This window comes from Theropithecus gelada, chromosome 19, assembly GCF_003255815.1.
Source record: "Theropithecus gelada isolate Dixy chromosome 19, Tgel_1.0, whole genome shotgun sequence".
Classification (NCBI taxonomy): domain Eukaryota; kingdom Metazoa; phylum Chordata; class Mammalia; order Primates; family Cercopithecidae; genus Theropithecus; species Theropithecus gelada.
Genome location: NC_037687.1, coordinates 28,504,253 through 28,531,066, shown reverse-complemented (window position 1 = coordinate 28,531,066; position 26,814 = coordinate 28,504,253). Strand labels below are relative to the sequence as shown.

The window sequence follows — 26,814 nt, the reverse complement described above, 5'->3', positions numbered from 1 at the left end:
TGTGTTGTTCACCTCTATGTATCCATGTATTCTCATCATTTAGCTCCCACTTATAAATGAGAACATATGGTATTTGGTTTTCTGTTCCTGTGTTAGTTTGCTGAGGATAATGGTCTCCAGCTCCACCCATGTCCCTGCAAAGGACATAATCTCATTCCTTTTTATGGCTGCATAGTATTCCACCGTGTATATGTACCACATTTTCTCTATCCAATCTACCATTGATAGGTGTTTAGGTTGATTCCATGCCATTGCTATTGTTAATGGTGCTGCAGTGAACATATGTGTGCATGTGTCTTTGTAACAGAATGATTTATATTCCTTTGAGTATATACCCAGTAATGGGAATGCTGAGTCGAATGGTATTTCTGTGTTTAGGTCTTTGAGGAATTGCCACACTGTCTTCCACAATGGCTGAACTAATTTTCACTTTCACCCACGGTGAGAGTCTTTTATATTGGTTAAGTTTGTCTTGTGACACTGGTCTATCTTGGTGAATGCTCCCTGTGTGCTTGGAAAGAATGTGTATTGCCCTGTTATGGGACGAATGTTAAATGGCAATTAGACATAGTTGCTTGATGGTGTTCACTTTTATATCCGGTAACTTTTTTGTCTACTAGCTCGGTCTATTACTGAGAGAGGAATGTTGGAGTCTCTGATCATAATGTTGGATTTTTCAGTTTCTCCTTTCAGTTTAATCAGTTTTGCATCATGTATTTTGAAACTCTGTCGTTAGGTGCATACATATTAAGAATTCTTATGTCTTCTTAAAGAATCAACTTAAAATTTTTTTTTTTTTTTTTGAGACGGAGTTTCACTTTTGTTGCCCAGGCTGGAGTGCAATGGCGCGATCTTGGCTCACTGCAAACTCCGCCTCCCAGGTACAAGCGATTCTCCTGTCTCAGCCTCCCAAGTAGCTCGGATTACAGGCATGGACTACCACGGCTGGCTAATTTTTTTGTACTTAGTAGAGACGAGGTTTCACCATGTTAGTCAGGCTGGTCATGAACTCCTCACTTCAGGTGACCCACCTGCCTCGGCCTCCCAAAGTGCTGAGATTACAGGCATGAGCCACCATGGTTGACTGAATCAACTGTTTTACATTATGTAACATCACTTTTTGTTCTTGGTAATTTTCTTTGCTCTTAAGTGTACTTTGTCTGCTATTAACATGGCCATTCCGGTTTTCTTTTGACTAGTGTTTGCATAGTATGCATTTTCACATCCTTTAAGTCCTAACCTCACCTCATTATGTTTGAGGTGAACATTTTAGAAAGCATATATATGGGTCACACTTTTAATTTTAACTCATTTTGACAATCTCTAAATTTTTTAGAGTATTTGCATTTAATGTTATTATTGATATCTTGAATTTAGGTGTACCATTTTTTTTACTACTATTTTTCTTTTTTATTATTTATTTAATTTATTTATTTCTACCATTTTCCTGCCCTGTTTTGGGATTATTCAAACATATTTTAGTATTCTGTTTCAATTTATTTACTGTGATTTCTTTGTTTCTGAGACAAGGTTTTGCTCTGTAGCTCAGGTTGGCGTGCATAGCTCACGGTAGCCTTGAATTCTTGGGCTCAAGTGAGCCCTCCACCTTAGTATCCCAAAGTGCTGGGGATACAGGCATGAGCCACTGTAACTGGCCATATCGACTGTGGTTTTTTTAACAGCTCTATTGAGATATAATTTGCACACCATAAAATTCACTTTTTTTTTTTTTTTTTTTTTTGAGATGGAGTCACGCTCTGTCGCCAGGTTGGAGTGCAGTGGCATGATCTTGGCTCACTGCAACCTCCACCTCCCAGGTTCAAGCGATTCTCCTGCCTCAGCCTCCTGAGTAGCTGGGATTACAGGTGAGTGCCACCACACCTGGCTAATTTTTGTATTTTTTAGTAGAGACAGGGTTTCACCATGTTGGTCAGGCTGGTCTCTAACGAACTCCTGACCTCGTGATCCACCCGCCTCGGCCTCCCAAAGTACTGGGATTACAGGCATGAACCACCGTGCCCGGTCTTCTCCTCTTAATTTTTATTTGCCTTTTATTACTTTCTTTTATAGTTGCCTAGTTATTAAAATATGCATCTTTGACATATTGCAATCTTTCTTGCATCAGTAGTTTTATCTCTTGAATAATATGAACAACTATATCTTCAGATACATATACCATTCCTCCCACCATTTTTGTTATTATCCTATATTTTACACCTATAAATGTTATCAACTTCATAGAACATTATAGTTTGATTTCAACAATGACAACTGTTAAAAATTACCTATATGGTTATGATCCGCTCATGAAATTCAGGACTTCTATCAAAAATTATTTCTTTTTAGACTGAAGAACTTTTGTTTATACTGCAAGGCTACTGGAGTTCAACTGTGTTAGGTTTTTTTTTTTTAACATGAAATATTATTTTAATTTAATTTTTGAAGAATTCTTTGTCTGGGTATGGAAATCTGGATGATAGGTTAAAGACATCACTCTATTGTCTTCTGATTTACAGTTTCTTTTGTTATATTATCTTCATCATTATTGTCACTTCGTTGAAAGTAACCAGTTGTATATTTCACATATCTGATTGTTTTTAATATTTTCTTTTTTTTTTTTTTTTTTTTGAGACGGAGTCTCGCTCTGTTGCCCAGGCTGGAGTGCTGTGGCCGGATCTCAGCTCACTGCAAGCTCCGCCTCCCGGGTTCCCGCCATTCTCCTGTCTCAGCCTCCCGAGCAGCTGGGACTACAGGCGCCCGCCGCCTCGCCCGGCTAGTTTTTTGTATTTTTTAGTAGAGACGGGGTTTCACCGTGTTAGCCAGGGTGGTCTCGATCTCCTGACCTCGTGATCCACCCATCTCGGCCTCCCAAAGTGCTGGGATTACAGGCTTGAGCCACCGCGCCCGGCCTAATATTTTCTTACTATCGTTTGACAATAAGTTCTTACTATTGAGTGGAATGGGGGCAGAGAATGGGGGTGAGGAATGCAAGTGGAGATTGAGTTGGAGCTGCTGGTGGTCTCTGTCTCTCCTGTAGAAGAGGTGTAGATTCTTTCATGGAGTAGGAGGGTCTGTGTGACCTCATACTCCATGCCATTTGCTACACCTGGAATTCCAAGACTGACTGCAGTTAAGCTAATGGTCTGGGACAAACCTCTAATAAATGTGAGCAGCTAATTCAATCTTTTTTTTCTAGTGGTTATAAATGACTCTAGATCCAAATATACAAAATAAAGTCCAAGTTGATTCTAACTTCTTAGAGACTCTCAAATCAACAGTTCCCTGATAACTAGAATCTCTCAGGTTGTTGAAGTAGGTGGAACTGAGAGGTACTTGGAGTTCTCATACGAGATGTACCCTGGGACGTAAGAGCGTTGCTGTGAGACTGACAGGTACAAGTCTTCTCAAGGAGACAGCAAGAAGATGGGGACTGGAGGAGGCATCAAAGCCCAGCTTCAAGAGGACCCTCTGCTATTCATGCTATGGAGAGTAACCAACCAGAAACTGTGGTGAGAACATGACCCTCAATTTCTCTTGAATGACACCTATCCTCTCCACCTGGGGGCCTGAGATGCCCTGTACTTTGATGCTCACCTTCACTTCGGTTCTCCAGGAGACCAGAAACAGCCTAACTGTTCAGGTGCCATTTCCTGGAGCTGAGGCAACCGCAGAGAGAACCACACTGTTGAGCATGGCCTGTGAGTCACTGTCGTCGCAGGACCTCCATGCCCTGGGAGATGCAAAACCTGTTGGCTGGGGAATGGACATGTCACTAAGCAGCAGAGTCCTTGGTTTTCAGCTTAGGTCAGGGCAGCAGGAAAAGGCCGGAAGGATCTGGTTAAGTTCATTTAGACCAGAACATCCTGGAGCTGCCCCATGCTGGAAGCACATCCCCTGCTCTCAGGGCAGGGTAAATGTTAGGAGCTGGTTGCAGATCACCTGGGTCCCGGGTGGGCTTTGAGTAGTGTGGGTGGAGATTTGATCTTGGCACCAGTTCCTCCCTGTCCCTCCCCTACTTCCACATCTTTACTCTGTCTCTGAGGGGGCAGCAGCAGGGCTCCTGACCTTGGGTACTAACTTTGCTGGGGTGAGAAATCTCTTTGGGAGTCATCTTTCTTCTAATCTATAGCCTTCCCTTGTTCTACACCAGCTGGCATAGCTCTTTCATTCCTAGGGAGTCCAGACCCTCCCCTACAACCACAGCTCTGTGTTCACTGCAGATGCTGAGACTCTCCAAGATGGGAAGAGCTTTGGAGGCCAGGATAAACTCCTGTCTTCCTCAGGACACAGGGAGTCAACTGGGAATGTTACCAAGAGGATTTCCCAGCCTCACTGACTCACTGCCCCAAATGCCCTCAGGCTCAGATTTCTTTACCATCCCGATCCACTGCTTGTCCTGCCACTTCTCACATCCTGGGCCTCCAATCCCCTCTCCCAGGACTCAGACAATAAATATCTTCCTTGCTCTGAGATTCTGTCTATGAATCTGGCTCCAGAAGGAAGAGAAGCTAGGGACCTCTAGTGTTGCACAGGAATGACCCTTAACCCAGAACCAGTTCCTTCCTCTCCCACAGGCAGCCTATTTGCCAAGAGGGTCAGATATCAGGTCTGATGAGCAGCATCCTCATTGCACATGAAGATCTTCAATTTATTAGATGGTGATGGGAACAATTTTTGTCTTTCAGTGTTCCACTCTTTACCAGCACCTGACATCTTCAGACATCTAAAAGTTTTCCAATTTGGAGAGTGTGTAATAGTATTTTACTAGTGTTTTGAACTTAAGTTTACCCACTTACTAATGAGACTGAGTACTTCTTCATCCATTTTGTCGGGGCTGGATATTACTTTTATGAGGGATTGCTTTAAATCTTTGGTTTCTTTCATGTCTCTACCAAATTTAGGATGTTTTGGACATTTTATTCAAATATTTTTGTCTGTTCCATTCTGTCTTTCCTCTTCCTTCAGGACTCCAATTACAAATAGTTAGACGTATTTGTATTGTCTCACATGTCCCTGAGTCTCTGTTTCCTATTAGTTTTAATATTTTTTCTCTTTTTTTTCAGGTTGAATAATTTTCATTGATCTATCTTCACATTCACTAGATCTTTCTTCAGTTATCCATTTCCTTTAAAATTTGAGATACTGTATTGCAGTTTTCAGTTTCAAAATTTTCATTTGCTCTTTTAAAACAAATATGTTCTATATCACCGCTTAGATTTCCTATGTCTTTATTCGTTATGACTATGTTTTCCTTTATCTCCTTGAGCATAGTTATATAGTAGCTGCTTTAAAGTCCTGGTCTGTTGTTTCTATCACTTGGTCATCTCAGCATTGGCCTCTGTGTATTGCCTTTCACTTTTCCCCTTTTCTGTGTGTTGTTACATTCAGGTAGGTCCTATGTTCCCATGTTTTCATATGTTGAGTAGCTTTGGATTGGATCCTAAATGTTCTTAAGGTTACATTGTGGAGACTCTGCAACAAGTTACATTACTTTAAAGAGTATTTTTTAAAGCAGGCAAATAATTTGGTTCAAGTCAAATTGCAGACTATTTCTTGCCTGTGATGGGTGACAGCTCAAGTCTCATACCAATTCTGTCATCTTTACCTGCAGTGCTTGTGGTATGCCCTACACATACATGGTTCTTAGGTCAGTCAGAGACATGGGAGCATTTATACTCAGAAGCGGGAGTTCCTTTCCCCTAGCTCTCTCCTTTCCAGAATTCTCACCTCATGTTTCAGTGTTCCTAATTGCCCTGGCTTCATCCCTTGTTTCTCAGTCCAGAAAGATGGAAGTTCTATTAGAATTTTAGCAGCCCATTTCTGCATTGTAGCTCTGGCCTAACATTGGAATAGAGCTATTTATTCCTTGTTGGTCCCCTTCCCCAAATTTTGACTCCCATCTAGAATCTATTTTCTTTTATCCCATTTTCCAAGTAGCTTTTTTTCCCCATTCAAAGCTTATAACTTGTAAGGATTGTTTTTTGTTCGTTTTGTTTTGTTGTGGTGGGTTCACTCTGCTAGGAGCTTACTCCTTCATAATAAAAGCACTACTCCTTCTCTTTCGTTTTGAAGGATAATTTTCCAAAATGTAGAATTCTAGCTTTGCATTTTTCTTTTAACCTTTTGGAGATGTCATTCCACTTTGGAGGGCGGTGAGTTTCTCATGACAATTCAGTCATCAGTTTCTTATTGTGGTTCCATCTAAGATAATATCTGCCTGTGTCTTGCTGCTTTTATAATTTCTTCATTCTTTTTCATGAATTTAAATTTTATACACCTCAGGTATTTTTCTTTTAAGTTCTCTAAGTGCACGTAGCAAAGAGAGTGCAATATTTACTTCTTTTCTATATGCTTTCACTCTTGATATACTCTATTTATGCTATAATAGAAATGTGTGTCTTCCCAAAATTTATATGTTGAAATCTTAAACCTCAAGATGATGGTATTAAGGGAGGTTGGGGCCTTTTGGGAAGTGATTGACCCATAAAGGTGCCATCCTCATGAATGGGACTAGTGTCCTCATAAAAGAAATAGCAGGAAGTGTGTTTTCCTCTTGTGCCATGGGAGGATACCACAAAAAGATACTATATGGGAAGCAGAGAATTCTCTCCAGACACTGAATCCACTGGCACCTTGATCTTGGACTTCCCAGCCTCCGGAACTATGAAAAACAAATTTCTGTTGTTTATAAATCACCCAGCCTAAGGTATTTTGTTATAGCAGCCCAAATGGACCAAAACAATTTATCTTTTCCATCCTATGTTTTTCCCTTTATAGTTTGGGTAACTTTGTTGGAAGAGACAGCTTGGACCACCACAGTACATAATAGAAAGTGTGCAAAGTAAAACAGGCAGTTTCTGTTCATCTCCAATTAATCACTGTCATAAGGAGAGTGCTAGATCTCCCAATTTTGAAAGGTAAGTTGAGTAAGTTCATATTATTTTAATACTTCTCAATATCAAAATATTGAAAACAAATTTATAATTTCCAATGCATAAAGACTTATACAATTCTATAAACGGTAATAATTACAGGAATGCAAATCAAAACCATTAGAAGATACCACTTCATACACATTAGAATGACCACTATTAAAAAACAAAACAAAACCAGATAATAACAAATATTGGTGAAGAGTTGGAGAAATTGAAACCCTTGTGCATTGCTGGTGGGATGTAAAATGGTGCAGTCACTATGGAAGATGTTATGAAAATTCCTCAAAAAACAAAGCATATAATTGCTATGTAATCCAGCAATTCCACAATTCCACTTCTGAGTAGACACCCCCAAGAATTGAAAGCAGGGGGTCTGATATTTGTACACCAAGGTTCACAGCAGCATTATTGATAATAGCCAAAACATGGAAGCAACATAAATGTTTATCAGTGGATACATGGATAAATGAAATGTAGCATGCATCAAATAAAATCTTACTCAGCTTTAGAACAGAATGCAGTTCTAACAAACGTTTTAACATGGATGACTTTGAAGACATTATGCTAGGTGAAATAAACCAGACAGAAAAGGACAAATATCATATGAGTCTACTTATATGAGATACCTAGAGTAGTCAAATGCATAGATACAGAAAGTAGAATGACGCTTGCCAAGGGCTGGGGTGAGGAGGAAATAGAGAGTCAGTGTTTAATGAGTACACAGATTCAGTTTGGAAAGATGAAAAAGCTCTGGAGATGGATGGTTGTGATAGTTGTACAACAAGATGGATATATTCAATGCCACTGAACCATACACTTAAAAATGGTTAAAATATTAAAATTTATGTTATGCATTATTTTACCAAAATAAAACATTTTTTGGTCAACACTTTCAGTCAAACATAATAGAAATGCAAGCTAAATATATCTATCCAATGGATGCCCAATCAAAAGTAAAGACTTCATAGCTACCAGAGTGTTCTCTCAGTCCATATCTCTCCTAATTGGAGTCCTTCATAATTGCCTCCACATAATTCCTGCCTCACTTTATCATACCATCAACTCAGTCTCAGGTTGTAACTTTGTTCTCAGCTCCTCCTCTCCTGCTTTGAATGTGTTAAAATTGTACTGTACCAGGCTGATATCGTCCAAGAGTTTAAGAGCAGATTTAAGTTTTGATGGTACGAACCAGTAGTTCCCAAATCTTGCATCCTGTTCAGGTTTTAAGATCCCCAGAAAGTAACTGGATCTCTCATGCTTAATAATCACAGAAAATCCAAAGCTGCCAACTTAACCACAATATGTGGGAGAGTTCCTGAGGGTGATGGGTGATTGACATATGCAAGCTGGTATCCCTTCCCCAAACATGAGAACAAAGACTTCTTTCCTGCCTTTCCCAGCACTTTGTACACATATATTTTGGGTAGCACTTTTCATTCAAGGTTTGGGAGCAGCAGAAAGGAATGGCCCTTCAGGATAAGAAGTAGGTTAAATTGGATGCTAGACATCATGTTGCAGAAATTCACCATTCATCCCCACCACAGAAAGTCTTTCACTGGATTTTGTGTCCTATCACCACGTTGTTGAGTCCAAGAGGTCATCCCCCAAATCCTCATCTCATTGCCACTGAATCCAGAACTTTAAAAAATGCTTTCTCTATCCTCCATAAGGGGGAGCCTTAATGTTCATGTTCCTTTTTTTATCCAGCATCATTTTAACTTCCTCTTCACCTCATCCTTCAAAAGTGTATACATCCAAAATTACCACTAGTAATTTTGTCATCTGAATTTCACCTCAGTAAAAATACTATCATCAGTTTGATTTGAAAACAAAGTAGTGATAAACTATATACACACTCCTGTCTCAAGGCAAATTCCGTAGCCCTTCTTGAATGGGAAAATGGTTATTTCTTTACCCCAATTCTTTTTTTCCTTCTTTCACCCAATTCTGTATTTTGTGTTACTTTACTTTTATTAGGATGGGCGTTGTGCCCCTGAGGTGGGCCAGCCTGGCCTCTTCCTTGCCCTTGGGGCCCAGCTTTCCTGGTAGAGTTTGTGGGGAAATTTCCTTTTCTGCCCTTCTGTCTATATCTTGTGGCTTCTGGTTGCAATTTCCTCTTCCCTCACCCCAACTGTTTCTTGTCTTAATAGACAGCACAGAGGATGGGGGTTGGGGGAATGAAGCTGTCCCTGGGCAAGATCTGGAATCTCCAGCTTGAGAGATGCCTCTAGTGTTGAGTGGGACAAATGCCAGAGAGGACCAGGTGGGGTTTGGTGCTGGCACTGCAGGTATCTCTGTCTCTCACCCAAGGAAACAAGTGACCTAATGTTCTGTACATTCTTCTACACCTGGGATCCTGGAATCCTAAAACTCACTGTAGCCAGGCACGTGGTAACTGTGCTTTAGTGATCACAAAGCAGAGGGTGAAAATAAAAAATATTAATTCCCAAGATCAATGTCACCTCCTCAGTTGCCCCCAGGACAATAACTCTTCTCTGAGTACTGGGGGATTCCAGATGGGAGTTAGTGGGAGATATATCTTAAGAGGATGTGGTATAACAGATACCTTTTACCTAAGGAGTCACTGTGAGAGTGACAGGGGCACAAATTCTCCAAGAGTGAGCAACAAGAGGTGGAGACCAGGGTGGGGCCACACATGGAGTTAGGATGAAATCTCTTGTTTCTCATCACTCAGAAGGGACCCTGCAGCCCAATGGAGAGGAACCACCCATTACCTTCTCTCAAAAAGGTGCTGTCTTCCCCTCTCAGGGACCTGAGACCCATCACTGCTACCTCACTCCCTGTCTCAGAGGTCATCTTTACTTCTGGCCTTCAGGTGCTCTGCAGGTGCCCTTCAGTTTTCCCCTTTGGAAGCTAGAGAAGCATGGAGAGAACCAGCCTCCTCAGCATGGCTTGTGGGAGCTGGGGTAGGATGTCAGGGTCCTGGGGAGACAAGACCTTTGGATGTGCAGGTCCTGTGGAGGCAAGACCTCAGAGAGGTAGAGCTCAGGGTCTGGGCCAGGGGTCAAGTTTTCAATCTTTCTTTTTATAAATAGTGTTATTGGCCGGGCATGGTGGCTCACATCTGTAATCCCAGCAATTTGGGAGGCTGAGGTGAGCAGATCACGAGGTCAGGAGATCAAGACCATCCTGACCAACATGGTGAAACCCCATCTCTACTAAAAATTCAAAAATTAGCTGGGTGTGGTGGCGCGTACTTGTAGTCCCAGCTACTCGGGAGGCTGAGGCAGGAAAATCGCTTGAACCCAGGAGGCAGAGGTTGCAGTGAGCCGAAATCGTGCCACTGCACTCCAGCCTGGGTGACAGAGCAAGACTCCATCTCAAAAATAATAAATAAATAAATAAATAAATAAATGATAAAAATAAATAAATAGTGTTATTTATGTTTTGCTCAGAAATCCTTTCCTACCTCAAGTTCATAGTGATTTCCTGCTATATTATTTTCTAACAGCCCTATTGTTTTCTCTGTCATATTTAGGTCTTCAGGCTACCTGTACTTGACTTTTATGCATGAGCTGGGGGTCAAATTTCATTGCATACTTACTGCAAACTTGATTGCATTAAGTTTTGCCCACGTATTTTTTGAAAAGTTGGCCGGGCACAGTGGCTCGTGCCTGTAATCCCAACACTTTGGGAGGTCGAGGTGGGAGGACTGCTTGAGCCCAGAGGTTCGAGACCAGCCTGGGCAACATAGTGAGACCATGTCTCTACAAAAAATTAAGAAATTAGCCAAGAGTAGTGGTGCATTCCTGTAGTCCCAGCTACTCGGGAGGCTGAGATGGAAGGATTGCCTGAACCCAGAGAAATTCAGACTGTGGTGAGCTCTGATCACACCATTGTACTCCTTCCTGCGTGACAGAAACATTGTCTCAAAAAAGAAAAAAAATCAAATAAATAAAAACCAAAATAAATAAAAAGAAAAATTTATCATTTGCCACTTCCTCTATCACACATGATGTTTCCTGTGGTCGAGGTCTATTTCCAGGTACTCAGTTTTGTTCTACTTAGTCAATACATAATGGTCTTTTTTTTTTTAAATTTTTTCAGACAAGGTCTCACTCTGTCACTCTGTCACCTTGGATGGAGTGCAGTGGTGCAATCTTGGCTCACTGCAACCTCCACCTCCTGGGCTCAAGCGATCCTCCTGCCTCAGCCTCCCAAGTAGCTGAGACTACAGGCATGAGCCACCATGCCCAGCTAATTTTTGTGTGTTTTGTACAGATGGGGTGTCAGCATGTTGCTCAGGCTGCTCTTGAATTCCTGGACTCAAGTAATCCTCCTGCCTCGGTCTCCCATAGTGCTGGTATTACAAGTGTGAACCATTGAAATGGGCCTATTTTCTCAAACTTTTTAAAATTTGAGACAGTCTCACTCTGTCACCCTGGGTGGAATGCAGTGGCACAATCTCAGCTCACTGCAACCTCCACCTCCTGGGTTCAAGCAATTCTTGTGCCTCAGCCTCCCAAGCAGCTGAAATTACAGGCACATGTCACAATGCCCAGCTAATTTTTGTTATTTTTTAGAAAAGGAAACAGGGTTTCACCATGTTGGTCAGGCTGCTCTCAAACTCCTGACGTTAAGTGATCCATCTGCCTCAGCCCCCTAAAGTGCTGGGATTACAGACGTGAGCCACTGTGCCCAGCCTGAAATGGTCATATTTTCTATGATGTTATGATACATCTTTTTATCTTGCAAAACCGTTCATTGTTCTTCATGGTTGTCTTGATCATACTGGAACATTTCTACTTCAGTGTAAATTTTACAATAGAGTTATCAAGTTGTACAAAAATCACCCGGGAGATTGTATGACATATTCCTTTGACACTGTAGATTGTTGGGTAAAATTGACATTTGTACAGTATTTGAGAAGAATATTGTTCTCAAACTCATCAACATGGCCTCTTTTTCAATTTATTTACTTTTTTTTTTTTTTTTTTTTTTTTTTGAGAAGGAGTCTCGCTCTGTCGCCCAAGCTGGAGTGCAATAGTGCAATCTTGACTCACTGCAACCTCCGTCTCCTAGGTTCAAGTGATTCTCCTACCTTGGCCTCTCGAGTAGCTAGGATTACAGGCACTTGCCACCATGCCCAGCTAATTTTTGTATTTTTAGTAGAACCGGGGTTTCACCAGGTTGGCCAGGCTGGTCTCGAACTCCTGACCTCAGGTGATCCACATGCCTCGGCCTCCCAAAGTGTTGGCATTACAGGCGTGAGCCACTGTGCCCAGCCTATTTACATCTTTAATGTCCTTCAATACAGATTTATAATTTCCTCCATAGAGGGGACATATATATATTTTTGTTAGATACATCTCTAATAGTTAGATATATTCTATACATTCAAAAATTATATCATACTTTTTGATATTGATAAATTATATCATAATTTTTGAAGCTTTTGTCAAAGACATCTTTTATAAAATTCAATTTTTGTTTATTACTGTGATGTGGAAAGACAATTGATTTTGTAATTTGATTAATCTCTGGCAGTCTTGTAAATATTTTATTAAGGCTTCAAATGTATCTGTATCTATTTTTGGATTTTTCTATATACGCAATCATGTCATTGATAAAGACCTCTGTTAAAATTTCATTGTAATTGCTGTACCTTTTACTTATTTTTATTGCCTTCTTATGCTAGGACCTGAAGCTACGTCATTAGGTGTATGATGTTTGCTGAAGACACCCTTTATCTTGTTTGGGAAATTCTTTAAAGAGAATTTCTAGTTGGCTATGAATTATATCATAAAGGGATTTGAAATCACCCAATGCTCATTCATTCATCTCTTGAGATTTAATTAGTTAAGGCCTGATGTGAAAACAGAAACCATACTATGTATTTTAGCAAAGGGAATTTAATATGAAGATTTTAATATAAAGACAAAAATGCCATGTTCCTACATAATCGAGTCTTTATCTTTAGATCCTACTAGCCAGTATGATGAATTACTTTCACAGTTCGAATGAGAAATAAGGTTCAGAATTTGCAATAAGAAAAAGAAAAAAGAAAAAATTATTCTGACACCTGTTAACATTGGCTATTCAGGATGACTGAGACAGGTATCAAGACTAGTGCAGGCCAGGCACGGTGGCTTATGCCTGTAATTCCAGCACTTTGGGAGGCAAACTGGGCAGATTACCTGAGGTCAGGCATTCGAGACCAGCCTGGCCAACATGGTGAAACCCCCATCTTAACTAAAAATACAGAATAAGTAGGGCATGGTGGCATGCACCTGTACTCCCAGCTACTCAGGAAGCTGAGATAGGAGAATCGCTTGTACCTGGGAAGGGGAGGTTGCAGTGAGCCAAGGTTGCACCACTGTACTCCAGCCTAGACAACACAGTGAGACGCTGTCAAAAAAAAAACCAAACAAACAGAAACAATTTTTTAAAAAAGACTAGTGCAATAATGTAGAGAGATCAGGTTCAACTCGGAATACAGCAAAGACAAGGCGGGTTTATAGCCAAGAAACATGGTGCAGCAGGCGAGGGAGGCTGGGTGTGTATGTCAGTGGATGGAAAACTACTAAGAGGAGACGCTGAAGATACCAGAATTCTTTCTAAACTGACTTAACAGGATTCTTGCTGAAAGCAGGCCAGCATGATCAGATAGCAAGAGTGAGGGCTAGGGAATTTTATCAGATAGTGAAGGTGATCAGATATCAAGAATCTTGCAAAACCGACTTAGCAGGATTCTTGCTACAGCTGGACAAGGCAGTCCCAAGGACAAAAGTATGGTTAAGAAGAGAGTCTTTGTGACTCTTTAGGAAAAAAATACAAAAATACAAAATTTGGCACACATGGGATGATTTTTGGACTGAGAAAACACATCAAATCACAAAATCTAAAATGCCAAAATATGAGACAACTCAAAAAAATGGCATACTATTTTTATTAATAGTATAGTCTACCTGTCTGCTATACCTGCATACTTTTTTCCTGTATTTTTGACTGATATTCTTTGATTGCCTTCATAATGGAGATTTTCTTTCTTTTTTTTTTTTTTTTTTTGAGACAGAGTCTTGCTCGGTCACCCAGGCTAGAGTGCTGTGCCGTGATCTTGGCTCACTTCAACCTCTGCCTCCTGGGTTCAAGTGATTCTCCTGCCTCAGCCTCTGGAGTAGCTGGGACTATAGGTGTGCACCACCACGCCTGGCTAATTTTTGTACTTTTAGTAGAGACGAGGTTTCACCATGTTGACCAGGCTGGTCTTGAACTCCTGACCTCAGGTGATCCACCGCCTCAACCTCCCAAAGTGCTTGGGATTACAGATGTGAACCACCACACCTGGCCAATATTGGAGAATAATTTTATAATATAATTTTTATAGATAGACTAGAAAGAGAAGTCGGTATTTCTTCAGGCATGGGAGGTTGACATTTGTTTTGATCATTGATAGCTTAAGAAACTGTCTTTATTCTCACAACACATTAATCAGAATGTGACCATTTGTTAAGGTCATTGTTAAATTGTGGGAAACTATTATGAAATTTATTTCATAAATGAGCAGTAACAATGCAGGTTATTTCCACACATTGCTTGGACCCCTGCTGGGCATCTGGAAAGTGGGCCCTGGAAGGGAGGGCATTGAAGATTGAGCTTCATTAGCCTGATGGTGGCAAATTTGCTTCTGTAGCTCCTTAACAGGATGAGGCTTTAGCAGGGCCTTGTGTTTCACCCCATCCTACAAGACCCTCCGGTCCATCAAGACCCAAACTGGACTGTGCTGTGTCTCAAGAATCTTCTTAACATAAGAGTGCTTCAGCTCTCTCGTGTTCTGACCCTCTACTCAATTTGGGTCAAAGAAAAATTTTTTTTCCAGCACTTTTGAACTTCTTTTTTTTTTTTTTTTTGCAAGGTTTCACTCTGTTGCCCAGGTTGGAATGCTGTGGTGCAATCATGGCTCACAGCAACCTCAAACTCCTGGGCTCAAGGAATCCTCCTATTTCAGTGCTCCAGAGAAGCTCAGACTATAGGTGTGTCACCACACCAGCTAATAGCTTTTATTTTTTCTAGGGATGGGGTCTTGCTATGTTGCCCAGGCTGGTCTCAGACTCCTGGGCTCAAACAATCCTTCCACCTCAGCGTCCCAAAGTGTTGGGATTAGAGGCATGAGTTACTGTGCCTGGTCACTTTGAACATTTAAAATCAAATTTAAAATTATGTATTTCCAGAATGTTTCATGGTTTTTGGGTGGAGGGTGGTTCTGACATCTCACCTCATCACCAGGACAAGCCCTCCTCTCTCTTTTCTTTCTGCATTCACCCCCTGAGGATCTCACTCATGACTGAAACATCATTTGAGGGTGATCACCTCCAGATCCCCAGCTGGACAAGCCTCGCATCGTCTGGGGGCCTCAGTATCTTCACCTGCGGCGTCCAGTGGGGGTGGGAGCAGGATGGCTTCCCAGCCCCCGCCCCACCCAGACAGCACGTGATGCCCAAGTTCTCCTTCTGTCTACAGCCACAGCTCTCACTCACCCACTGGCTTCCTGTTGGGGCTTCTTCAGCCCCACCCCACATTTGGGGCATTTCCTTCCCTGACAGAGGGACCTGGGACCGGGCTGGGGCCCTGGCGGATGGAGACATGCTGCCCCTGCTGCTGCTGCCCCTGCTGTGGGGGGGTGAGTGAGCTGAGGGAGGAGGGACAGGTACGGGGGTGAGAAGGTGGGGCTGGAACTGCAGCTGAGCCTCTGTGCCCCCCCCCCCCAGGGTCCCTGCAGGAGAAGCCAGGGTACGAGCTGCAAGTGCAGAAGTCGGTGACGGTGCAGGAGGGTCTGTGCGTCCTCGTGCCCTGCTCCTTCTCTTACCCCTGGAATTCCTGGTACTCCCCTCCCCCACTCTACGTCTACTGGTTCCGGGACGGGGAGAACCAATACTTTGCTGAGCCTGTGGCCACAAACAACCCAGACAGACAAGTGAAGTCAGAGACCCAGCGCCGATTCCGCCTCCTTGGGGATGTCTCGAAGAAGAACTGCTCCTTGAGCATCGGAGATGCCAGAATGGGGGACACGGGAAGCTATTCTTTCCGCGTGGAGAGAGGAAGGAATGTAAAATATACCTACCTTCAGAATAAGCTGAACTTGGAGGTGACAGGTATGGCGGGGGCCTTGGAGAGGACCCTGGGACGTGGAGACCCCCGTGTGAGAACAGGGACAGGACCTGGGCAGGGGCGGTTGGAGGAGGTGTAGGACTTGGGGCAGGTCGGGGCCTGAGGCCTGGCCACTCTCGGGGTCACACCGTACGTCTTCAAGCCCCTGGGGCCCAGGTATCTCCCTGTCTCCTCCTCAGCCCTGACAGAGAAACCCGACGTCCACTTTCTGGAGCCTCTGGAGTCCGGCCGCCTCACAAGGCTGAGCTGCAGCCTTCCAGGATCCTGTGAAGCGGGACGACCTCTCACATTCTCCTGGACGGGGGATGCCCTCAGCCCCCTGGACCCAGAAACCACCCGGTCCTCGGAGCTCATCCTCACCCCGAGGCCCGAGGACCATGGCACCAACCTCACCTGTCATGTGAAACGCCAAGGAGCTGAGGTGACCACGGAGAGAACTGTCCAGCTCAACGTCTCCTGTGAGTGGTCCTGGGGACACAACTGGGTCCCCAAGGGCAGTGGGATTAAAGGGTGTGTGTGTGTGTTTGTGTGTGTGTGTGTGTGTGTGTAAGAGAGAAAGAAAACAATAACTTGAGAAGCCTTGTGCATGGATCTGAGCCTTGGGATCTGGGAGAGAGTGAGCCAGGACAGCCTTCCCCACTTGGTGGGTTTCTGTGGCTCCTCTTTGGGTACCTACTGGGCCCATGCCCGTCTCCTCACTCCTGAAGCCAAGGTTATATCTTTTTATCCCAGATGCTCCACAGAACATCACCATCTTCAGGAATGGCACAGGTAGGAAAGACCTTCTCCTCTCTGAAGCTGGGACCTGCCTCTGGGTCTGTCTCTGAGCAGATGTACAGAATCAGAGCTTGAATGGAATCAGATTTGGGAAAAGCAAGAATGAGAATTACTGTCTTCTGGCTTCCACCTTCTGTGAGCCCCATGTGCAGGCACACATGCACACACGCCCATGCACACGCACACACTCACATGCACACACGCACATGCACACGCACACACTCACATGCACACACGCACATGCACACGCTCACATGCACACCCACCACGCACGCACACACATGCACACACATACACACGCACATACACCACACACGCACACATGCACAAACACCTGCACACGCACACACGCACACACACACACACATACACATGCACACGCACACATGCACATACACCACGCACGCACACATGCACATACACCCGCACTCGCACACATGCACATACACACGCACACGCACACAGGTGCACACTCATGCACTCTGCTTAAAGCGGTGAACAGACTTTAGACCCCTCCCATCTCCCATCCCTCCTGTGGTCTGGTTCTTCCCACAGTCACCAAGGACCAATCCATGTCCCTCTCATCTCAGTCAGCCTAGCTCTGTGGTTCTTCTCCTCTCACCCTTCCACTCCTGCGTTCTCAGTCTATGTCCTGCCACACTATGGGACTGTATTTCCCAATGCCACAGGGGGCTCTCTGTCCTCTTTCCACCTCAGTCCAGGCATGTACCAGTGAGATATTGAGCCTCCTCTGGAGACATGAGACTCAGACAGTTTTGGTCAGTTTCCTGAGTGTGCAAAGGCCAAGCGTTTGAACCGGGATGGAACCAAGCCAGCATGGCCAGGGGAGGAGAGGGAGATGTCATCTGGATCCTGGGAAGGAGGGAAGAATAGGGACTGTCAGCCTCCCTGACCCCATCTCTCTCTCCCCAAAGCCCTAGAGATCCTGCAAAACACCTCGACGCTTCTGGTCCTGGAGGGCCAGGCTCTGCGGCTGCTCTGTGAAGCTCCCAGCAACCCCCCTGCACACCTGAGCTGGTTCCAGGCATCCTCTGCCCCGAACGCCACCCCCATCGCCGATACTGGGATATTGGAGCTTCCTCGAGTAGAGTTTGCAAAAGAAGGAGTCTTTACCTGCCGCGCTCAGCACCCGCTGGGCTCCCTGCACATTTTTCTGAATCTCTCAGTTTACTGTGAGTGTGGGGGCAGCTGGAGCAGGAACTGTACGGTATTAAAGAGGGAAGAGGCTCCCTGCTGAGTCCTGTCCTCCCTCCCCACAGCCCTCCCACAGCTGCTGGGCCCCTCCTGCTCCTGGGAGGCTGAAAGTCTGCACTGCAGCTGCTCCTTTCGAGCCTGGCCGGCTCCCTCCCTGTGCTGGTGGCTTGGGGAGAAGCCACTGGAGGGGAACAGCAGCCAGGGCTCATTCAAGGTCAACTTCAGCTCAGCCGGGCCCTGGGCCAACAGCTCCCTGATCCTCCACGGTGGGCTCACCTCTGGCCTCAAAGTCAGCTGCAAGGGCTGGAACATCAATGGGTCCCAGAGCAGCTCTGTCGTGCTGCTGCAAGGTCAGGGGGCGTATTGCAGAGGGCAGGGGCCTGAGGGGAGGGGCGTGGATCCCAGAGTGATGGATGGCAGGAGAGAGAGGCTGGACTGGTGGTGGGGAGGACAAGGTTCTTCATCTCCTGTCTGAGCAGGGCCCTGGAGCAAGTTGCCCAGCAGGTGGGAGGAGAAGAGTCTGAGTGCTGAGAGTGAGTTATTGCATGCCCCTCTTTTCTGCAGGGAGACTGAACCTCAGGACAGGAGTGGTTCCTGCAGCCCTTGGTGGTGCTGGTGTCATGGCCCTGCTCTGTATCTGTCTGTGCCTCATCTTCTTTTTAATGTAAGTCTTGGTCCCAGGGAAGGTACAGGTTGGTGTTTGTAGGGAGTAGGAGAGACTGAATGTCAGAAAGCAGAGCTAAGGCCAGAGGTGGTAATGTGTGCTCATAGTTTCATATGCTCAGGAGTCCGAGGCAGGAGGATAGCTTGATCATAGAGGCTGAGGCTGCAGTGAGCCGGGATTGTGCCACTGCACTCCATCCTGGGCCACAGAGCGAAAGACCCTGTCTTAAAAGAAAAACCAAACCAAACCAAAAGCAGAACTGAGTAGATCCAGAGAGGTGTTCTTTCTTTCTTTCCCTCTTTCTTTCTTTCTTTCTTTCTTTCTTTCTTTCTTTCTTTCTTTCTTTCTTTCTTTCTTTCTTTCTCTTTCTTTCTTTCTTTCTTTCTTTTTCTTTCTTCCTTCCTTCCTCCCTCCCTCCCTCCCTTCCTCCTTCCCTCCTTTCTTCCTTCCTTCCTTCCTTTCTTTCTTTCTTTCTTTCTTCCTTCCTTCCTTCCTTCCTCCCTCCCTCCCTTCTTCCCTCCTTTCTTCCTTCCTTCCTTCCCTTCCTTCCTTCCTTCCTTCCTTCCTTCCTTCCTTCCTTCCTTCCTTCCTTTTCTTTCTTCCTTTCTTTCTTTCTTTCTTTCTCTCTTTCTTTCTTCCTTCCTTCCTTCCTTCTGATAGCTTTATTAGATACACACTCTGTACAATTCAGCCACTGAAAGTGTACGAGTCAATGGCTTTAAGTATATTGACAGAGTTGTGCATCTGCCACCAAAATCAATTCTAGAACTGTTTCATTAGCCTAAAGTGAAAAACGAAGACCTAAAGAAACCTTGCACCCCTTAGCTCTCACTCCCGCTTCTTTCCCCCAGCCCTAACCTATTCTCTGTCTCTGTGGATTTGTCTGCCCTGAAGCTGCAGCTGTACTTCGTGTGAATGGAATCATGCGATATGTGGTCCTTTGTGGCTGACTTCTTTCACTCAGCATAATGTTTTCAAGGTTCATCCATGTTGTGGCATGCATCGATACTTTATTCCATTTTGTTTCCAAATAATATTCCATTGTATAAATGAAACACATTTGATTTGTCTGTTCAGCCATTGATGGGCATTTGGGTTGCCTCTGCTTCTTGGCTATGATGCATAACACTGCTATGACCATTCCTACCATGGTTTTGTGTGTAAGAGGGGGTCTATATGATGGAAATTCAGTCCATGGCACCCTGACCAAATCCCTGGTTATCCAGGAGGATGGAGCCCTCATTCCCATGTCAGGAAGGTCTCCGAGTGCAGTTCCAGGGCCTGGATGACTTCACTATCATTTTCACCATCTTAACACGGGATGGGGCAGCCTGCGAACCTGTACCTGGGTGGTCCCAGCTGCACTGTACTGGTTTCTTTCCTTAGAGTGAAAGTCCGCAGGAAGCAAACAGCTGGGAGACCAGAAAAAATGGATGATGAAGACCCCATTATGGGTACCGTCTCCTGGGTGAGTGGCTTGGGAATCTTCTCTTGTGCATGTCCACTCAGAAAGTCCAGGCTGAGCTCCTCAGCATTCCACCAAACCCACTCCTCCCTCGTCTCCTGGGAGTTCTCGTCTCTCCTGTTCTCCCCCTTCATATCCCAGATCCAGGAAATCATTATGTCCCATTCGACCTTCTTTGTTTGTCTGTTTGTTTGTTTTTGAGATGGAGTTTCACTCTTGTTACCCAGGCTGGAGTGCAATGGTGCAGTCTTGGCTCACTGCAACCTCCTCCTCCCAAATTGAAGCGATTCTCCTGCCTCAGTCTCCCAAGTAGCTGGGATTACAGGTGCACACCACAACCTGCAGCTAATTTTTGTATTTTTAGTAGAGACGGGGTTGTGCCATGTTAGTCAGGCAGGTCTTGAACTCCTGACCTCAGGTGATCTGCCTGCCTCGGCCTCCCAAAGTGCTGGGATTACAGGCATGAGCCACTGAGCCCAGCCACCAACCTTCTTTCTAAAAGTAAAACTAACTTGTCCTGTGCTCATCTTCCGTCCCCACCTCTACTGACCACAGAGCCTGCCTCACCTCCTCCCTGCCTCCATCTCTCATCCCAAACTTCAGGCTGCCAGGACCATCGCCCCAAAACTATTACTTCTCAGGCAGCCTGGAGTTGTTCTTGTTTGTTCCCGTCGCTTAGAGAATCAGGCCCGTGTTCCTTGCCCCACACCAGGTGGCCACTGCAGCCTGTTTCCTGACCTCCGATCCTGCCCCGTGGCCTGGCCACACTGGCCTTCTGTCTCCACACAGACCTGCTGTCCTACAACTTAGAGCCCTTGCAAGTACAGTTTCTTCCACCCTTCCTTCCCCATTTCCACAAGACTACCTCATCCAATCCTTCCAGCTGTAATCTCAGTATCTGTTACTCTAGTCATTTCCCCTCCTTTTGACATCTACCCTTTCTCTTCTGTGTTTACAGCCCTATACGCATCCCTGTCCCCATCACACATCACCACTGCCTTTACCTGTCTCCACCCCCTCATCATATCTGTGGAATTCTTTTTTATTTTTGTTTTTTGGAGACGGAGTCTTGCTCTGTCACCCAGGCTGGAGTGCAGTGGTGCGATCTTGGCTCACTGCAACCTCCGCCTCCCAGGCTCAAGCAATTCTCCTGCCTCAGCCTCCCAAGTAGCTGGGATTACAGGCATGTGCCACCACACCTGGCTAATTTTTGTATTTTTAGTAGAAATGGGGTTTCAACATGTTGGCCAGGATGGCCTTGAACTCCTGACTTCAGGTGATCTGCCTGCTTCAGCCTCCCAAAGTGCTGAGATTACAGGTGTGAACTACCGCGCCCGGCCAATATCTGTGGAATTCTTGAAGGACAGGGGCTGGGGCTTCTTTAGCCCCTGCAGTTTTTTCTCACACTGTTTCTGTCCAGCATGTCTCCTCTCCTCTTTTATAAAATTGATCTAGTGTTGCCCCGAATGGAATTATCCAAAATGCTTAGTTCATGACCAAGCTATAATCACTGGAACAAGCATCAATTACTTTTACTTTTTCATTTTTGTTCATAATATGATAAATAACTGCGAACCCACCATCCAACCTAAGACCTAACACCTTGGTGATAACTTATATCCACCCGTGTTGCTCCCTGATCCATTCCCAGTAACCACTGTTGTGAATCTTGTCTTCCTACTGTTGTCACATATATGTAGACTTAACATATGCCACTATTTCGTTTTAATTGTTTATGAATCTACAGAGGGTATCATGTTCCATGCACACTTCTCCGACTTGCTTTGTAGACTCAACATTGTATTGTGATTCATCCATGCTGTATGAAGTTGCAGTTGTATTCATTTTTCCTGCTTATAATATCTATATTTTTTGAGACAGGGTCTGACTCCATTGCCCAGGCTGGAATGCAGTGGTGCGATCTCGGCTCATTGCAACCTCCGCCTCCCGGGTTCAAGCAACTCTCCTGCCTCAGCCTCCTGAGTAGCTGGGATTACAGGCGCGTACCACCATGCAAGGCTCATTTTTGTATTTTTAGTAGCGATGGGGTTTCACCATGTTGGCCAGGCTAGTCTTGATCCACCCGCCTTGACCTCCCAAAGTGCTGGGATTATAGGTGTGACCACTTATAATGTTATATTTTATGATTGTATCTATCACCTAAGCTCATATTGATGCACACTTGGGTTTTTCCATTTGAGCCATTCTGAACATTCTTATCCCTGTCTCATTGTATTAACACGCGAGAGCTTTTCTTTAGCATTACCTAAAGATTGAGTTGCCGCATCGCTGGACATGTGAATGGGCATCTTCACAAGGTCATGAAAAACGGCTTTCCAAAGCAATTACATCCATTTATACTCTCATGTATGCCTAGGGAAGTCTTGTTGTTCTGTAATCTCTTCAGCACTTGCTTTTCTCAGTTTTCTCAATTTTGGAGGCTATTTTACTATCTCACTATGGTATTGATTTGCATTTCCTTGGTAATCAATGAAGATGAAAAATCTCTCTGTTTTCGTCCTCTATAAAACGCCTGGCCACATCTGGATCCCCTTTTCCTATTGGGTGTTTGACTTTTTCTCATTGAATTTGCTTTATACATCTTTACACTATTTTTCTCATTATATGTGTCATAAATATAAATATATTCTCCCAATGTGTAGCTTGTCTTCACTTCTTAAAGTGATCTTCAATGAACATAAGTTCCTAGTTGTAATATAATCATATTCACAAATCCTCTCTTTTCTATTGAGTACCTTTTGGATCTCATTAAAAAAAATTTCACCCATCCTAAGATTAGAAAGATACTCAAATATAGTTTCTACTAAAAGTTTTATGCTTTTCTTTTTAATTTTTTTATTTTTAATTTTGTGGATACATATTAGGTGTATATATTTATGGGGTACATGAAGTGTTTGAATACAGGCATGCAGTGTGAAATAAACACATCATGAAGAATGGGGTACCCATCCCCTCAAGCATTGATCCACTGAGTTGCAAACAATCCAGAAGTCATCTAAGTGTCCATCAATAGATGAATAGATAAAGAAAATGTGGTGCATATACACAATGGAGTACTATTCAGCCAAAAAAGGAATGAGATCCAGTCATTTGCAACAACATGGATGGAACTGGAGATCATTATGTTAAGTGACATAAGCCAGGCACACAAAGACAAACATTGCATGTTCTCACATATTTGTGGGATCTAAGAATAAAAAAAAATTGAAGTGATGGACATAGAGAGTATGCTTTTCTTTTGACATTTAAGTGCTCACCCTATCTGGGGTTGACTTTTGTGTGTGGTGTATAGTGTTGATCCAGATACGTTTCTCCTTCATTTCTGAATAGTCCTTCTCCCTTCTCCATTAAGCTACATGCCAATTCTGCCACGTATTAAAATTCTGTATTTTGTGGGTCTCTTTCTGTGGCCTCTGTTCTATTCCAATAGTCAATTTTACTGTCCCTGAGTCATCACTGTCTATAAATTCAAAAATAAGTCCTGATATCGAGTACATCAAAACCCCTTCCTTAATCTCCTTCAATAGTATCTTGACCATTCTTGATCCTTTTTTTTCCCACTTAAATATTAGAATCAAGTTGTCAAGGCTGGGCACGGTGGCTCACACCTGTAATTCCAGCACTTTGGGAGGCCAGGGCAGGTGGATCACGAGGTCAGGAGATCAAGACCATCCTGGTTAACATGGTGAAACCCGGTCTCTACTAAAGATACAAAAAATAATTAGCCGGGCATGGTGGCGGCACCTGTAGTCCCAGCTACTCAGGAGGCTGAGGCAGGAGAATGGCGTGAACCCAGGAGGCGGAACTTGCAGTGAGCCAAGATTGTGCCGCTGCACTCCAGCCTGGGTGACAGAGTGAGATTCCGTCTCAAAAAAAAAGAATCAGGTTGTCAAATTCCAAAAAATGCATTGAATCTATAGCTCAATCTGGAAAAATTTTACTTGTTTAGAAATTCATGCCTTCTTATCCTTGAGAGTAGGTCTTTCTCTCTCTATTCCTTTAAATCTTTTTAAGTGTTTTTAAGAGATAATGTAGAGTTTCTTCACACAGGTCTTACACATCTTTTGTTATTTTTCTTCCTAAATACCAGTTTTTGTTGTTATTGTAAATGCTATCGTTTTAAAAGTGCATTTTCTGATTCCTTATCACAGTGCAGAATGAAAGTATTTTAAAAATATAAGAGGGGTTGATTTTTTTTGTAATTAAAAAATATCACAAGTTGGTCTTGCATGTGTCCTTTAGAATCTTTTTGCTTCGGTAGCTGGAGAATTCTTAGATCTTACTTATAAGCCTGCTGATCTCTTCTTTTTCAGAAATATAGATACCATCTGAAAAATTAGTGATATTCCTATTTTTAGCTGTCATGGCTTGCTGAATCAAAGCAGCTGGGTTTGATGCAAGTGTAATGCTATTTTCTTCAAGAATCAACTCATCCTTTTGGGCTTCAGGTACTGAGCAAGAAATGCCTATCCTCATGTATACTCTGCAGATGTGTTTTTCTTCTAAGGGATGTCAGATTTCAACAACTGACCCACTGCCCTGAATAATCACTTTGATGAGGAAGTGAGGACACGCAAACCTTCTCTGGCAACGGAAGTCCATGTAACACCTCAGACTGTGGGCAGTTCATGACTATGGATGGTTCGAATAGAAGCCAGTTACTTTTCATTTCCTCACCGTTTGGCAACACCGAACTTCTCCTTTTCCTTTCCCGCATTGATGGGGTTGAATTTCTCAGCTGGGTTCCTCGAGGGGCTTCACTATAACTGTGCATCTCTTCATAGTGACACCCACCGCTTCTGGGGTGTCAGCTCTCTGGATTTAGAGGATTGTCTTAATTCTCTCAGTAAATGCAGCATGTAAAACTCAATTACATTTTTAATTGATTTCATTTCCTTCCAACTTGCTAAGCTCCCTTATTAGTTCAAATAACTTGTTATAGAAACTGAAGTATTTTAAATAAATTTTTTTCAATTAAAAAAAATCACAAATTAGGCCAGGTTTGGTAGCTCACGCTCGTAATCCCAGAACTTTGGGAGGCTGAGGCAGGAGGATCTCTTGAGGCCAGGAGTTCAAGGCCGGGGAATAACATAGTGAGACCTCCATCTCTACAAAAAGAAAAAAAATCACACATTGGTCTTGGGTATTATTTAGAATCTTTTGGGATTTCAAATTAGATGATTATATCATCTGCAAAGTAATAACATCTTATTTCTTCCTTTTGTCCTAAGCACTTCTTTCCCTTTTCTTGTTTCGATATGCTGGGTGAGATAACGGTCAAAGTTGAGTAGACATAGGGACCATGGGCATCTTTTGCTACTGCTGATTTTGAAGGAAATGCACCCAGTATCCTGCTACTTGGTTTTGTGAACTTTCGTCAGATTAAGGAAGCTCCTTTCTATCATCTGTTGTAGTTTTTGAATGCATCTACTAATAGGATTTTTTCCTACTTAATCTCTTACCATGGGGAATGACAAAGATTTTTCTAATATGAAACTACTCCTGCATTCCTGGGAGAAAAGCATGTTGTATATAGCATTTTAAAAAATACTCTAGTAGGTTCAGTTTGATCATCTTTTGCTCAGCACTTCTGCATCTATATGCATGGGTCAAATACACTTGTCATTTTCCTTTTTCCTCCTGTTTCTTTTGTTTGGGCATCAAGATAAGATTGAGAAACTGGGGACTAGTCTCTCTTTTTCTATTGTCTGGAAGAGTGTGTGTAAAACTGAAATGACTTGTTTCCTCGATGATTGATAGATGTCACTTATCAAACTACGTGGGCCTGGTGGTGTCACTATGTGCAATTTTTGTAATTTAATCATTTTATGTATTCTTCAGCGAGCTTTATTCTAGAGACATGTTCATTTCATCTAAGTTTTACTTTTTTTTTTTGACAAAAGGATATAGGTGGCATTCTCTTGTCTTTATGTTATTTGTTTTTGTCGAGATTACTTCCCCTTTTGGAAATATTCCTGACATTGGTTATTTGTGACTTCTTTCTTTTTTTTCCAGCTAAATCTTGTTCATTGCTTTCCCTATTTTATTATCAGTTTCATGGAACCAACTTTTGGGATTGTGGAATTTTCTCACTGTATCTTTGTTTTCTATTTTATTGATTTTTACTCTCATTTTCTCAGCACCTTCCTCCTACTTGTTTTGGTTTATTCTGATGATCTTTGATAAATTTTTAAGCTGGATACTTACCTTCTTAGTGTATATATTTTCATTCTCTATAAAACATAGTTAGGGATAATTTTCTCTCAGAATTTCATTTTTATTCCCTTCCACAAATTTTGATATATATTATTTGAATATCATTCTGTTGTGGATATTGTTAAAACAACATTGTGATTTCTTCTTTGAATCTTAAATTATTTGGGATTAAAAATTCCAAAGGTATGAAGATTTTAAACATCTTTCATAATTAAATTCTAAGTAGATGCTTTTTGGTCAGAATACATGGTTTTATGATATTTATTTTTAAAATTTGTTGAGACTTGATCTGTGGCCTGTATACAATGAATTTTTGTAAATGTTTTCCGTGTGCTTAAGAATAATGTATATTTTTAGCCGGGCACAGTGGCTCATGACTGTAATCCCAGCAC

General features: G+C 43.2%; 1 protein-coding gene across 2 annotated transcripts in view; it reads left to right on the top strand.

Annotated features, from left to right (window-relative positions):
• Positions 1-26,814, top strand: part of LOC112612609 (sialic acid-binding Ig-like lectin 14) — a 37,129-nt gene that overhangs the window by 5,410 nt on the left and 4,905 nt on the right. The window contains exons 1-8 of one of the 2 annotated variants that reach the window (XM_025367333.1): positions 15,434-15,576; positions 15,665-16,048; positions 16,244-16,522; positions 16,797-16,835; positions 17,777-18,034; positions 18,122-18,406; positions 18,621-18,720; positions 20,107-20,188. In XM_025367333.1, the coding sequence (XP_025223118.1) occupies positions 15,540-15,576; positions 15,665-16,048; positions 16,244-16,522; positions 16,797-16,835; positions 17,777-18,034; positions 18,122-18,406; positions 18,621-18,720; positions 20,107-20,188 (1,464 nt within the window). In that variant the 5' untranslated portion in view covers positions 15,434-15,539. Of the gene's footprint in view, positions 1-15,433; positions 15,577-15,664; positions 16,049-16,243; positions 16,523-16,796; positions 16,836-17,776; positions 18,035-18,121; positions 18,407-18,620; positions 18,721-20,106; positions 20,189-26,814 lie in introns of those variants that run through there. The other variant, XM_025367334.1, reaches the window with a different exon arrangement.